Here is a 14613-nt window from a genome sequence, read left to right as displayed (position 1 = left end):
GAGAGAGAGAGGGAGTGTTAGAGGGAAGTTAGGAGGAGAAAGGATATTTTGTCACCTTCTAATTTTCCTTTTCAATCTTCTTCACTAAATTCAGATGTTCCAATTTCTCCGTCTTCACCTTTATATTCTAATTCCCTTTCTTTCCCTTCTTTGATCCTACTACTATTTTCCTCCATATTCTTCAATCATATCTACATTTAGCAGTATTTTTTCTTAACCTTTTAACTCCTTGACTGTGGATTTCCTACCAGAAGACCTCACCAAGCTACAGGAGTGGAACAAAAAGTGGCTGCTACAATTCAATGAAGAAAAATGTAAAGTCCTGCACCTTGGGAGGGGATATCCAGCACACCAATACCACATGGGAAACACTCCACTATCCACCACAGATGCAGAGAAGGACCTGGGAGTGTATGTTACCAGGCTACCAGTGAAGGGATATCCAGCACACCAATACCACATGGGAAACACTCCACTATCCACCACAGAGGCAGAGAAGGACCTGGGAGTGTATGTTACCAGGCTACCAGTGAAGGGATATCCAGCACACCAATACCACATGGGAAACACTCCACTATCCACCACAGAGGCAGAGAAGGACCTGAGAGTGTATGTTACCAGGCTACCAGTGAAGGGATATCTAGCACACCAATACCACATGGGAAACACTCCACTATCCACCACAGAGGCAGAGAAGGACCTGGGAGAGTGTTACCAGGCTACCAGTGAAGGAAACACTCCACTATCCACCACAGACGCAGAGAAAGACCTGGGAGTGTATGTTACCAGTGAAGGGATATCCAGCACACCAATACCACATGGGAAACACTCCACTATCCACCACAGAGGCAGAGAAAGACCTGGGAGTGAATGTTACCAGGCTACCAGTGAAGGGATATCCAGCACACCAATACCACATGGGAAACACTCCACTATCCACCACAGAGGCAGAGAAAGACCTGGGAGTGTATGTTACCAGGCTACCAGTGAAGGGATATCCAGCACACCAATACCACATGGGAAACACTCCACTATCCACCACAGAGGCAGAGAAGGACCTGGGAGAGTGTTACCAGGCTACCAGTGAAGGGATATCCAGCACACCAATACCACATGGGAAACACTCCACTATCCACCACAGAGGCAGAGAAGGACCTGAGAGTGTATGTTACCAGGCTACCAGTGAAGGGATATCCAGCACACCAATACCACATGGGAAACACTCCACTATCCACCACAGAGGCAGAGAAGGACCTGGGAGTGTATGTTACCAGGCTACCAGTGAAGGGATATCCAGCACACCAATACCACATGGGAAACACTCCACTATCCACCACAGAGGCAGAGAAGGACCTGGGAGAGTGTTACCAGGCTACCAGTGAAGGGATATCCAGCACACCAATACCACATGGGAAACACTCCACTATCCACCACAGAGGCAGAGAAGGACCTGGGAGAGTGTTACCAGGCTACCAGTGAAGGCAAAATCTGTGCCAATCGCAGCGGACGGGTTAAAAGAAAATATAACCAGAAAAACAAAACAAAAAGACTTATCCAGAGAAGGAGAAGAAAAATAAATAAAATAAATAAATCAATATAAACATCAATACGACAAGAAAACAAACAACAAGCCATCCTGTCTTACCCTTCCGTCGCTAGCCAGGAGGATTGAGTCACTCTTGATGTCCCGATGAATGACGCCCTGGGAGTGGAGGTACGCCAGGGCCTTGAGGCACTGGCGGCACACCTGGGGAGGGAGGGACGCGAGGTCAGAGGTACTATACGAACACCTTTGGAAATACTGTAAAATCCTGCATCTAAGGAACAATAAGTACCAAACAACACTCATTAGATGTAACTTTGCTTGATGGTACAGGGAGGAAGGAGACAAGGAGGCATATAGACAGGAGGAAGAGGAGGAGGAGGAGGAGGAGGAGGAGGAGGAAAGTAAGGTTAGGTAAGGCTAGGTATGGTTAGGTAAGGTAAGGGAAGAGGAAGGAAGGAAGGAAGGAAGGAAGGACACAAGGAAGGAAGGAAGGAAGGACACAAGGAAAGAAGGAAGATAGGAGAAACAAGAGGATGGAAGGAAGGAAGGAGAGAAGGAAGACAGGAGAAACAGGAGGAAGGAAGGAAGGAGAGAAGGAAGACAGGAGAAACAGGAGGAAGGAAGGAAGGAGAGAAGGAAGACAGGAGAAACAGGAGGAAGGAAGGAAGGAGAGAAGGAAGACAGGAGGAACAGAAGGAAGGAAGGAGAGAAGGAAGACAGGAGAAACAGGAGGAAGGAAGGAAGGAGAGAAGGAAGACAGGAGGAACAGAAGGAAGGAAGGAAGGGCATGATTTATTTTTTGTGTATGTAAAAAATAAAATAAAAATAATAATAAAAAAAAAATAATGTCTCTATTCCTGCGTGACCCACCGTGGCGATCTGCTCCTCGTCCATCCTGGCATGAGTCACGATGTCGGTCAGCGCGCCGCCCTCCAGGAACTCCATGACCACCCAGAGTTCGTCCTCCACCAGGAAGGAGTTGTACATCTCCACAATGTTGGGGTGGTGGTAGTCTCGCATAATTACTACCTCATTGAACAGAAGCTCCCGCCGCTGCTGCTTACGGAGGTCCATCTTCTTGACGGCAACCTGGGGAGAAGGGTCAAAGGTCAGGGTGTTCTGTGGGTGTTATGTTAGGTTTTCCAGACTCAGAAAATTCATATATGGTTCCTTATTAATGAGACTTTCCATACGACAAAGTGAGGTCATTCTGTGTTGATTTATGCCATGAGGTGCTGGCTATCATGTGTTTGAAGATACCCTAACATGACCTAACCTACAGTCTTGACTCAGAAAATTCATATATAGTTCCTTACTAACAAGACTTTCCATACGACAAAGTGAGGTTATTCTGTGTTGATTTATACCATTAGGTGCTGGCTATTATGTGTTTGAAGATAACCTAACCCAACCTGACAAAACCCCAAACAGTTACTATAGGTCTTGACTCAGGAATTTCATATATGCTTCCTTACCAATAAGACTTTCCATACAACAAAGTGAGGTCATTCTGTGTTGATTTATACCCTGAGGTGCTGGCTAACCTAACCTCACCTAACACTACCCTCCCATCCCTTCCCCCCCATACCTGGCTGCCAGTCTCGCGGTCGCTGGCTATGCAGACAATCCCGGTGGACCCCTCGCCGATCTTAATGAAGTTGTCCAGGTTGTAACGCGGGTCTCCGGGGTTAACCACCATCTGCAGTGTGGCGCGGAACTGTGGGGGGGAGGAGAGGGATGGGGGGAGTTAGTAGTGGAGGTGATGGTGATGACAGCATAAGAAAGGTGATGATGGAGAGAGAAAATGGTGGTGGTGATGGAATTCTGGTGTTGATGTGGTGATGAGAGGAAAGACTGGTGGTGGTGGTGGTGATGAATTAGGTGCGAGTGGTGATGAATTTGTGGTGATGACAAGATAGAAGTGGTGATGGTGGTGGTGGTGATGAATTTGTGGTGATGACAAGATAGAAAAAAGTGGTGATGATGATGGTGGTGATGAGTTAGTGGAAATGGTGATGAAATTAAAGGTGATGACTGAGAAAAAAAAAATGGAGATACGAAAAATAACCACACACACACAAACACACACACACACACAAACGCACACACACACACACAAACGCACACACACGCACCTGTTCATGGGAGAGCCTCTGCTGGTCATGTTGCTTGCTGGTGTTGTGGTGTTGACCGGAGGTGGGGGGGAGAGGGGGTGCACCTCCATACCCCCCCCCTGGTGATGACTTACTCGGCAAACTGGTGTTGTTGTTGTTGTTCGTGGTGTTGATGGAGTTGTTAGTGGTGGTGTTGGGGGAGGTGTTCGGAGGTGGGGCCGTGGAGGTGGAGGAGGGTGGAGGTGGTGGTGATGTGGGTGAGGCGGATGATGTGGAGGTGGTGGTGGTGGGGGTGGTGTTGCTTTGGTGGTGGTGGTGGTGTTGGTGCGGTGGTGGTGGAAGTGGTCCACTCATACCACCTCCACTTTCCCTCCCTCCACCTCCATCTCCTCCACCTCCTCCACTTGGCTTCCGCTCTCTCATGGAAAATCGATTACCATTGAAGTCTTGTTGATATTGTTGTTGTTGTTGTTGATACTGCTGTTGTTGTTGTTGTTGCTGGTGGTACTGGTGTTGTTGTGGTGGTTGCTGCTGGGGGTGGTGGGGGTGGTGGTGATGAAGGGTGGTGGGGGAGGTGGGTGGTGGCGGCCCAGCGGTGGTGTTGGCGGTGGTGAAGGACGGAGGGGGGGGCAGGCGGCCAGAGGGGGAGGGCTGGTCTGGGGGAGGGACTAGGGGCTGCTGAGGAGGAGGAAGAGGAGGAGGAGGAGGAAGGTAAGGTAAGGTTAGGTAAGAGGGAAGGAAGAGGAGGAGGAGGAGGAGGAAGAAGGTAAGGTTAGGTATGATTAGGTTAGGTTAGGTTAGGTAAGGGAAGAGGGAAGGAAGAGGAAGAGGAGGAGGAGGAGGAGGAGGAGGAAGGGAAGGTAAGGAAGGAAGGAGGAAGGGAGGGAAGGAAGGAAGGCAGGAGAGGTTGGGAAGGGAAAGGAGAGGAGGAGGAGGAGAGAGAAGGAGAGAGAGGAAAGGGAGAGAAAAGCACAAAGGAGGAAGAGAGGAAGAAAGGGAGAAGGGAGGAAGATACCAGTGAATGGAGGGAAGGGAGAGAAGGAGAGAAAATGGAAGGGAGGAGAGAATGATGGAAAAGAAGGAGAGGGAAGGGAAGGGAGAGAGAGGGAGAGAGAAGGAAGAACAATGCAATGGAGGAAGGGAGGGAGGGAGGGAGAGAAGGGAGGGACAAACAGGCTATGAAACACATGCCAACAACAACAACAACAATCTCAATATGCAAAAAATAATAAAAATAATAAATAAAGAATGCATTAAAATTATTACCAACCATTCCTTAAGTAAAACATGAGTCATTCCTTTAACACTGAGGCTATGGAAAAAAACATATGAATGCAATATATATAAAAAGACAAATATACAAACTGAATAAATAAATGGATACTGAAATAACATGTAAAAAGTTATTCATTCATTCATTCATTCATAAAAAAAAATAATAATATGGTCGTCCCTCAAATAGTACGGTTTCCAAAAGTTCGGTTTCGGCTTTATACGGATTTTCATGGAAGATCTTTTAGGGTTTGTAAATTTCCTGCACACTGGGAGACTTAAAAATCCTTAAAAATCTTCTTAGAAACTCCACGTAAAACCGAAACCGAGCTATTGGAAACTGTACTATTTGAGGGGTGACTGTACTTATTCTCAACTGGTGCACTTGGGCCCCACACACATATAAACACACTACTGGCATGAAGCTGCGCCAGGGAGTTAAAACAAATACTATATGTATGTATATATATAGAAAAATATATATAAGCTGTCATTCATTTTGGCTATATAAAAAATAATGCTATGCTCTTTTCATTTAGCATTCAGAGTAGAAATATATGCAAACTCTAACTACCATTTCTTTTGGGCTGGAAAAATATGCACTGTATAATTATAAGGTTACTAGGCTTGCATTTCTGTAAGGCCCCACAAAAATTAAGGGGGCCATTCACAAGTTCATTCACAAACACTGATGCTACGATGGAAATACAAACATACATACACACAAACAAACATATAGTAAGGTAAGGAAAAGGACATTCAAACAGATTTAAAATGGAATAAAAAATGAAAAGGAAATTGAGAGGAAGAGGAGGGAAGATGCAGGGAAGGAAGGAGGAGGAGGAGGAGGAGGAGGAGGAGGAGAGGGAGAAAATGATGGAGAGAGAGAGAGCGAGAGAGAGGAAAGGGAGGAAGAAAGGGAGTGAGAGAGAGAGGAATATTTGAAAGCCAACACACACACACACGTACACACATACACACACACACACACAAACATTACCTTAGAATACAGCTGGGTGTGGGGGGAGAGGTGGTGAGGGGGGGAGGCCATCCGCTGCACCCCATGGGAAGGAGGGGGGGGCAGGGGGAGCTGCTGGGGATGGTGGTCCTGGGGGGAGAGCTGCTGGAGGGGGTGCAGCTGGGGGTGGGAGGTGTGGTGGGGGGGCGGGGGGTGGTGGCCGGGGGGGAGGGGCTGGGGCTTCCGCTGGTGAGGGTGGAGGGGGTGCTGGGGGGGGTAGTGCGGCCCGTTGTGGTGGGGGGGGCCGTTGGAGGGGTCTGCGGGGAGCTGCGCGGGGGGGCGGCCACCCTGTCAAGAGGAGGAGGAGGAGGAGGAAGAGGAGGAGGAAGAAGAGGAGGAAGAGGAGGAGGAAGAGAAGAAAGAGAAAGAAGAGGAGGAGGAAGAGGACAAAGAGGAGGAGGAAGAGGAAGAAGAGGATAAAGAGGAGGAGGAGAGAACAGATTAATAAATATATCCGTAATAATATCATGAAAAAAAATCTACTATTATTATTATTATTATTATTATTATTATCTATTTATCTATCTACTAATATTTACCTGCGGGTGGTGTTGGGGGTGCCCGTTGTGGTGGGGGGGCGGGGGGGTAGGGCCATGCTGTCCACTACTCCCCGCGGACCCTGCCGAGGAGGGGCCGGACGGGGTTCTGAGGCCGCCCCCCGCACCCCACCCCTCCCGTCTCAAATCCTGGTGTGGGTGGGGGGGGCGCCCATCCCACCTCTCCTCTCCATTAACCGGGTGGGGGGCGCCATACCCATGTGGAGGGGGGTGCCGGAGGTGTGGGGGGTAGCCGGGGGAGCCTTTGGGGGGCTGCGCGTGGAGTTGCTGGTGGTGTTGAGGGTGGTGTTGAGGCTGGTGGTGTGGTGCGTAAGCCTGGTACTGTGAGGGGTGCGGCCAGGGGTGCGTGGGGGGTACATCCAGCACCTCCCCCTCGTGTAGTGTGGGGGGGAGGTGGTGGGGGGGCCAGGGGTCGGTGCGGCGGGGGCGGGGGGGACTGGAGGACCGGAGGGAGTTGGACCGTGCGACGCTGGAGGTCTTGGGGAGCTGCGAGGGGGGGCCGCCACCTCCGCCGCTGCTGTTGTTGTTGTTGTTGTTGTTCAGGGTGTTGTTGTGGGAACCGCTGCGGTCGCGTGAGTTGCCCTGGGGGGGAAGGAGGGAGGGATGTGTGAGAGAGAGGGGGGGGAGTTGCCCTGGGGGGGGAGGGAGGGATGTGTGAGAGAGAGGGGGGGGTGAAGGTAGAGAGAGAGAGAGAGAGAGAGAGAGAGAGAGAGAGAGATAGAGAGAGAAAATGAAACTGATGTAGAGAGAGAGACAGAGACAGAGAGAGAGGTAGGCTTAGTGACCCACCTGTGAATGCCTCCCGGGGTTCGCCAAATTGAGTGTCGCGAATCCCCTGCTGAGGCGGTTCCCTGCGTCCTGCGACCTTGACCCCTCGTTGGGCACCTTCATATCCAGCATGTCCACAGGGGTGATCTCCGAGGGGTCCACCAGGGGCATGGGGCGCCCCTTGTCCAGGGCATTGGACACAATGCCCTGCCACTGGGGGGGCAGCCCGACATACCTGTGGGGGGGAAGATGGGGAAAGGTGTGTTAACGAGTGTGGGGTGCGGTGAGGTGAGGTAAGGTAAGGTTAAGTAAGGTTAGATAAAGTTAGGTTAGGTAAAGTTAGGTAAGGTAAAGTTAGGTAAGGTTAGGTTAGGTAATGTTAGGTAGTGTAAGGTTAGGTAAGGTAAGGTAAGGTAAGGTTAGGTAAGATAAGGTAAGGTAAGGTTAGGTTAGGTGAGGTGGTTAGGTAAGGGCACAGTGAGGAGGAGGAAAAGGATGAGGAAGAGGTGGATGAAGAAGAGGAGGAAAGTAAGGTAAGGTTAGATAAGGTTAGGTTAGGTAAGGTAATGTTAGGTAGGGTAAGGTAGGGTAAGGTTAGGTTAGGTAAGGTTAGGTAAGGTAAGGTAAGATAAGGTTAGGTAAGGTAAGGTTAGGTAAGATAAGGTAAGGCAAGGTTAGGTAAGATAAGGTAAGGTTAGGTTAGGTAAGACAAGATAAGGTTAGGTTAGGTTAGGTAAGGTTAGGTTAGGTTAGGTAAAGTGAGGTGGTTATGTTAGGTAAGGACACAGTGAGAAGGAGGAAGAGGAGGAGGAAGAAGAGGAAGAAGAAGAATGATAAAGTAAGGTAAGGTTAGGTATGGTTAGGCAAGGTTAAGTAAGGTATGCTTACGTAAGATTAGCTGTATTGGTAGTAGTAGTAGTAGTAGTAGTAGTAGTAGTAGTAGCACCATCAGTAGTAGCAGTAGCAGAATCCCTGACACCCTTACAAACATCAACAGTAGTAGTAGTAGTAGTAGTAGTAGTAGTAGTAGCATAAGCATCCCTAACATTAGAAGTCATAGTCACAACAGCAGTATGACCAACAGCAACACTACAAGCACCAACAGTAGTAGTAATTGCAGCAGTACCAGCTAAAACAACCCAGCAGCATTAGCACTAGTATAAGCATCAGGAGCAGCACCCTAACACTCACTTCTGCTCATGGTGGTCAAAGCCAGTGTGGACGCGATGCTCAAAGTTGCTGGGCGCGGAGATCTGCACCTTCTTGCTCTTCTTCTTGAACATGGTGAGGCCGGGCGCGGGTGTGAGCGAGAGGCTGAGTGTGGGGGCGTCACCTGCGGAGGGAGGGAGCGGTGAGGGGTGAGGGATGGAAGGGGAAGGGAGTCGATTGGAGAATGAAAGGAGGGGAGAGATGAGGGATGGAAGGGAAGGGAGTTGATTTGAGAATGAAGGGAGGGATAGAGAGAGAAAGGAGGTAGAGTGAGGGAGAGAAGGGAGGGTGAGGAGAGAGATGGTATTCCAGGGAGAGAGATGGAAGGGAAAGGAAGGAGAAAGGAATGGAGAAAGGGAAGGGAAGGGAAGAAATGAATGGAAAGAGAGGAAAGGGAGGGAGGGAAGGGAGAGAAAGGAAGGGAAGGGAGGATGATTATATGTGTAGATGAGAGAGTTTAAAAGAAAAAAGAAATGAGGAAAATGATTAAATTAAAAGAAAGAAATGAGAAAGGAAAAAAACATTGAAAAAGTAACAAACACACACACACACACACACACACACACAGGGCCATTACCATTCACCCATAGTGCCACAGTGCCAGTGAAGGGACACACACATTCCTAAGCATGGCACCCCCCTCCCCCTCCCCCCCACCATAGCTGCCTGACCCTACCTCCATGCATGACAATTGAGAGACAGGAAACACACACACACACACACACACACACACACACACACACACACACTTAGATACATATATACATACACACATATATATATAGTACATTCATGCATCAAAATATACATAGATAGATAGATAGATAGATAGTGAGTTTAATATTATATGAGTGGCGTGTAGCTTTTTTTTTTTTGTACTCTTTTTATTGCCCTTGAGCCGTGTCTTCCAATGTAAAAAAAAAAATAATAATAATAATAATAATAATAATAATAATAATAATGATAATAATAATACTGTGTCTATCTAATTGTCTGTACTTTTGAATTTGTGGCCCAGAATACAATACTTAACATTAATACAATATGTGGAATACTTATACAACACACACACACACAAAAAAAAAAAAAGAAGAAAAAAAACTTGTAAAGACAGAAAAATACAAGTTGTATATAAAATTTAAATCTATATAAATTAAAGTTAAAAAAATTCAGTGTTGTAAAATCTGTAACGATGATATTAATCTGACATTCACTACACACACACACACACACACACACACACACACACATACACACGCTCCTTAACATGCAAGTCAAATCCATGTTGCAGGTCGTAAGTAAGGAAGTGTGAGCTAACACACTCTCTCTCTCTCTCACTCTCTCTCTCACTCACTCTCTCTTTCTCTCTCCTTCTTCTTCAGAGAGAGAGAGAGAGTGAGAGAGAGAGATAGAGAGAGAGGTGTTGAGATTAAATTTAGAGGAGGATCAGATGATATGCAAAATAGTCTCTCTCTCTCTCTCTCTCTCTCTCTCAAGGCTAACTCTCACTCTATATTGACCTGAATGTTGTAAAAAATAAAGATAATAAAAAAGAAAAAAAAATGATAAATACAGAAAGAAAAAGAAAATAAACAAAAATGTCGGTTTATCTAAATCTTCCCTAAGCCTTGTGTGTGTGTGTGTGTGTGTGTGTGTGTGTGTGTTGACACCCACAATTTTTACTTGACTTTCCAGTAGTAATTAAGCCGCTAATAACCTTTGCAGTTAATTTTATCCCCAGGTGAGTCTAATTAGGCCAGGGTCATTAGTGAGGAAGGAAAACTAAAGAATGACACCCAAATTATGAGGCCTATCCCTTACACCTGCAAATTACGTGTCCCCAGTGGTAATTAAGCCCCTAATGACCTCTGCACCTCATTATATTCCCAGGTAAGTCTTAATTAGGCCAGGGTCATTAGTGGGTAAGGAAAAATATAGAATGACACCCACATTACTGACCCCACCTGTGTTACCTGTTTTTCCAGCATTAATTAAGTCTCTAATCACCTTTCTAGTTTATGATATTGCCAGGTAAGTCTTAATTAGGCCAGGGTCATTAGTTGGGAATGAAAACTCTAGAATGACACCCACATTACTGAACCCCACCTGTGCTACCTGTATTTCCAGCATTAATTAAGTCTATAATCACCTTTCTAGTTAATTATATTACCAGGTAAGTCTTAATAAGGCCAGGGTCATTAGTTGGGAATGAAAACTCTAGAATGACACCCACATTACTGACCCCCACCTCTGCTACCTGTATTTCCAGCATTAATTAAGTCTCTAATCACCTTTCTAGTTAATTATATTGCCAGGTAAGTCTTAATTAGGCCAGGGTCATTAGTAGGGAAGGAAAAATATAGAATGACACCCACATTGCTTACCCAACATGTTTTACCTATATTTCCAGCATTAATTAAGTCTCTAATCACCTTTCTAGTTTATGATATTGCCAGGTAAGTCTTAATTAGGCCAGGGTCATTAGTGTGTAAGGAAAAATATAGAATGACACCCACATTGCTTACCCAACATGCTTTACCTATATTTCCAGCATTAATTAAGTCTCTAATCACCTTTCTAGTTTATGATATTGCCAGGTAAGTCTTAATTAGGCCAGGGTCATTAGTGTGTAAGGAAAAATATAGAATGACACCCACATTACTGACCCCACCTGTGTTACCTGTCCACCCATGGTAATTAAACTTCTGAACACCTTTATGTCTAATTATATCCCCAGGTGAGTCTTAATTACCCCAGGGTCACTAATTATACAGGTTAATAGATTGACATTTAAACAAGAACACAACAAACAGCTTAACTCTCCCTCTCTCCCTCCCTACAGTGCCTAATATTTTACCTTATATATCCACTCTGGCGCATATTCCAGCGCTCCTAAGGCACTGCGTGGATGGAATGGTGATTTATCTTCCTCCTGAGTCAGGTTTCCGTGGCGTGGAAGGTCAGAAACAGGTTAAAAATGCGTAAAATAAGCGTGCTGTGCCACTCCTGCCTCCTCCATGTTGATACCTGCCATCCGGGACTTCAGGTGATCAAGGGGTGCCAGAGGTGTTAGTGTACGATAACTATTGCTTTAATACGATAATGAGGTCACCTGTAGGAACCGATGTAATGCCTGTATTTAAATAACGACGGAAAATAGCGATGTAGGGAGGAAAAGGTAGGTTAAGTATCGTAAGTAATTATAGGTATCGCTGGAAACATCTCTATTTTCCGTCCTTATCTAAATACTGGCATTACACCAACGATGCCGATTTACGACCCCAAAACTGCTTTCATCACCCAAATAACTGCCTTCATGTACGGTTATCGTTTAAATGGTTAATTATTGGTGTTTCTTAGCAACAGTTATGAGCCAGAAACGGGTAAATACGCGGCTCTGAGTACGACAATCTGGCAACCGTGGTAAGAACGTAGATGAATGGTTTTAACTCACAACAGATGTAATGGAAGGTTTTAGTTATATTTCTAATTAGGTTTTGTTTTATTTCCGTGGTTAAGACAGTTTTAGGTCAGTGTTTGAGGATGTGCGATAACTGACTCCTAAATACGATACGTAAATCTATGCTTCCAACTCGTAGATAATATCTCTAATTAATATTTTTAGTCATAAGTATAATTGGATACCATAATTTGCGTGGGTAAGACGGCTTTGAGTCAGAAATCAGTAAATATAATGTGATAAGTACGACAATTTAATATCGTTAGAGGGCGGGGGCCTCTCTCTCCCTTCCCTCCTCTTACCTACGCCATTTATAACCACTTACTCGTCTCTTTATGGTTTATAATGCGTAAAAATAACATTACCAATATCTTAGCCAGCATATAAGGAATGCTGTTGGGAGTACGGGGGCCGGGAGAGGATACCAGACTCCCCCTCCCTCTCGGCGCCGCTCACCTTACGCCATTTTAAACTACTATCGCGCCCTAGAAAGGTTTATAACGCGTAAAAAATAATATTACGTCTATTTCTTGGGTTAAATATGGGATGCTGTGTGTGTTTGGGAGATACTGGGGCCTATATATAGCTACCTCCAATTCCCTATTTCTACCATTTCCAAGGACCCTGACACGCCTCAATAGCTCGATAATAGTTTAAAATAGCTCTACGGATATAGTTTTGGCCCTAGTTTTAAGGTCCCGTGGGTGTGGACGAAGAAATAAGTGGAGAAAAAAATAAAATAGGGTCCGGTTAAATCTATGGGCGAGGGATTCCGTAAGGTAACAATGGCCCTCTGTTCAGTGCCACGACCATGTAACCTGACACTGTACACCACCATGGCACTCACGCACACGCTACCTGACCTCTGCATAAAGAAATGGCACTAAAAAACATGAATTGAACGGTGCCTCTGTAGGAAAAATGTCTAATTGGGCGTATATATATAAGTAACAATGGCCCTCTGTTCAGTGCCACGACCATGTAACCTGACACTGTCCACCACCATGGCACTCACGCACACGCTACCTGACCTCTGCATAAAGAAATGGCACTAAAAACATGAATTCGGTGCCTCTGTAGGAAAAATGTCTACTTGGGCGTATTTATATAAGTAACAATGGCCCTCTGTTCAGTGCCACGACCATGTAACCTGACACTGTACACCACCATGGCACTCACGCACACTCCACCTGACCTCTGCATAAAGAAATGGCACTAAAAAACATGAATTCGGTGCCTCTGTAGGAAAAATGTCTAATTGGGCGTATATATATAAGTAACAATGGCCCTCTGTTCAGTGCCACGACTAGATAACCTGACACTGTCCACCACCATGGCACTCACGCACACTCCACCTGACCTCTGCATAAAGAAATGGCACTAAAAAACATGAATTGAACGGTGCCTCTGTAGGAAAAATGTCTAATTGGGCGTATATATATAAGTAACAATGGCCCTCTGTTCAGTGCCACGACCATGTAACCTGACACTGTCCACCACCATGGCACTCACGCACACGCTACCTGACCTCTGCATAAAGAAATGGCACTAAAAACATGAATTCGGTGCCTCTGTAGGAAAAATGTCTACTTGGGCGTATTTATATAAGTAACAATGGCCCTCTGTTCAGTGCCACGACCATGTAACCTGACACTGTACACCACCATGGCACTCACGCACACTCCACCTGACCTCTGCATAAAGAAATGGCACTAAAAACATGAATTCGGTGCCTCTGTAGGAAAAATGTCTACTTGGGCGTATTTATAAAGATAACAATGGCCCTCTGTTCCGTGCCACGACCATGTAACCTGACACTGTCCACCACCATGGCACTCACACACACTCCACCTGACCTCTCTATAACGAAATGGCACTAAAAAACATGAATTCCGCCTGTGGGAAAAAATAATATAGTTACCGGTTAAGTCTACGGGCGAGAGGTTACGTTTTCTAATTGGAGGTATAGGTAACAATGGCCCTCTGTTCAGTGCCACGGCTGTAACCTGGCACCCTACCCCGCCATGGCACTCAGGCATACTAAACCTAACCTCTATACAACGAAATGGCACTAGAACACCTCAATCCTGCCTCTCCGTTTCCTGATTCCAGAGCCCTCAAGAATGCATGAGTGCCCCCTCCGCCCCTAAGCCAAGCCTCACAATAGCCGTCTGTTTAGTGCCACGGTTATGTAACCTGGCACCTTACCCCGCCATGGCACTTACAGATACTAAACCTAACCTCTATACAACGAAATGGCACTAGAACACCTAAATTCCAACCCCTCCGTTTCCTAATTCCAACACCCTCAAGAATGTATGAGAGACCCCTCCGCCAAGCCTTACAATAGCTGTTTAGTGCCACGGCTATGTAACCTGGCACCCTAACCCTCTATGGCACTCACGGATACTAAACCTAGCCTCTAAACAACGAAATGGCACTAGACACCTAATTTCAACCCCTCCGTTTCATAATTTCAACGCCACCAAGAATGCATGAGTGCCCCCTTCGCCAAGCCTTACAATAGCTGTTTAGTGCCACGGCTATGTAACCTGGCACCCTAACCCTCCATGGCACTCACGGATACTAAACCTAACCTCTATACAACGAAATGGCACTAGAACACCTAAATTCCAACCCCTCCGTTTCCTAATTCCAACACCCTCAAG

At 46.2% G+C, this 14613-nt stretch overlaps 1 protein-coding gene across 1 annotated transcript in view; it reads right to left on the bottom strand.

Annotated features, from left to right (window-relative positions):
- LOC126986036 (serine/threonine-protein kinase PAK mbt-like) overlaps positions 1-11516 on the bottom strand; it is a 12742-nt gene extending 1226 nt beyond the window's left edge. Inside the window, exons 1-9 of the mRNA XM_050841722.1 lie at positions 11342-11516; positions 8467-8608; positions 7297-7510; positions 6490-7089; positions 5933-6238; positions 3682-4440; positions 3135-3263; positions 2417-2635; positions 1646-1747 (exon numbers count right to left, since the gene is read on the bottom strand). Of these exons, the coding sequence (XP_050697679.1) occupies positions 1646-1747; positions 2417-2635; positions 3135-3263; positions 3682-4440; positions 5933-6238; positions 6490-7089; positions 7297-7510; positions 8467-8558 (2421 nt within the window). The 5' untranslated portion in view covers positions 8559-8608; positions 11342-11516. The remainder of the gene's footprint in view (positions 1-1645; positions 1748-2416; positions 2636-3134; positions 3264-3681; positions 4441-5932; positions 6239-6489; positions 7090-7296; positions 7511-8466; positions 8609-11341) is intronic.
- Positions 11517-14613: the final 3097 nt, after the last annotated feature.

This window comes from Eriocheir sinensis, chromosome 61 (genome assembly GCF_024679095.1).
Source record: "Eriocheir sinensis breed Jianghai 21 chromosome 61, ASM2467909v1, whole genome shotgun sequence".
Classification (NCBI taxonomy): domain Eukaryota; kingdom Metazoa; phylum Arthropoda; class Malacostraca; order Decapoda; family Varunidae; genus Eriocheir; species Eriocheir sinensis.
The sequence above is the reverse complement of the archived record's forward strand: the minus strand, read 5'-3'. Positions and strand labels throughout refer to the sequence as shown.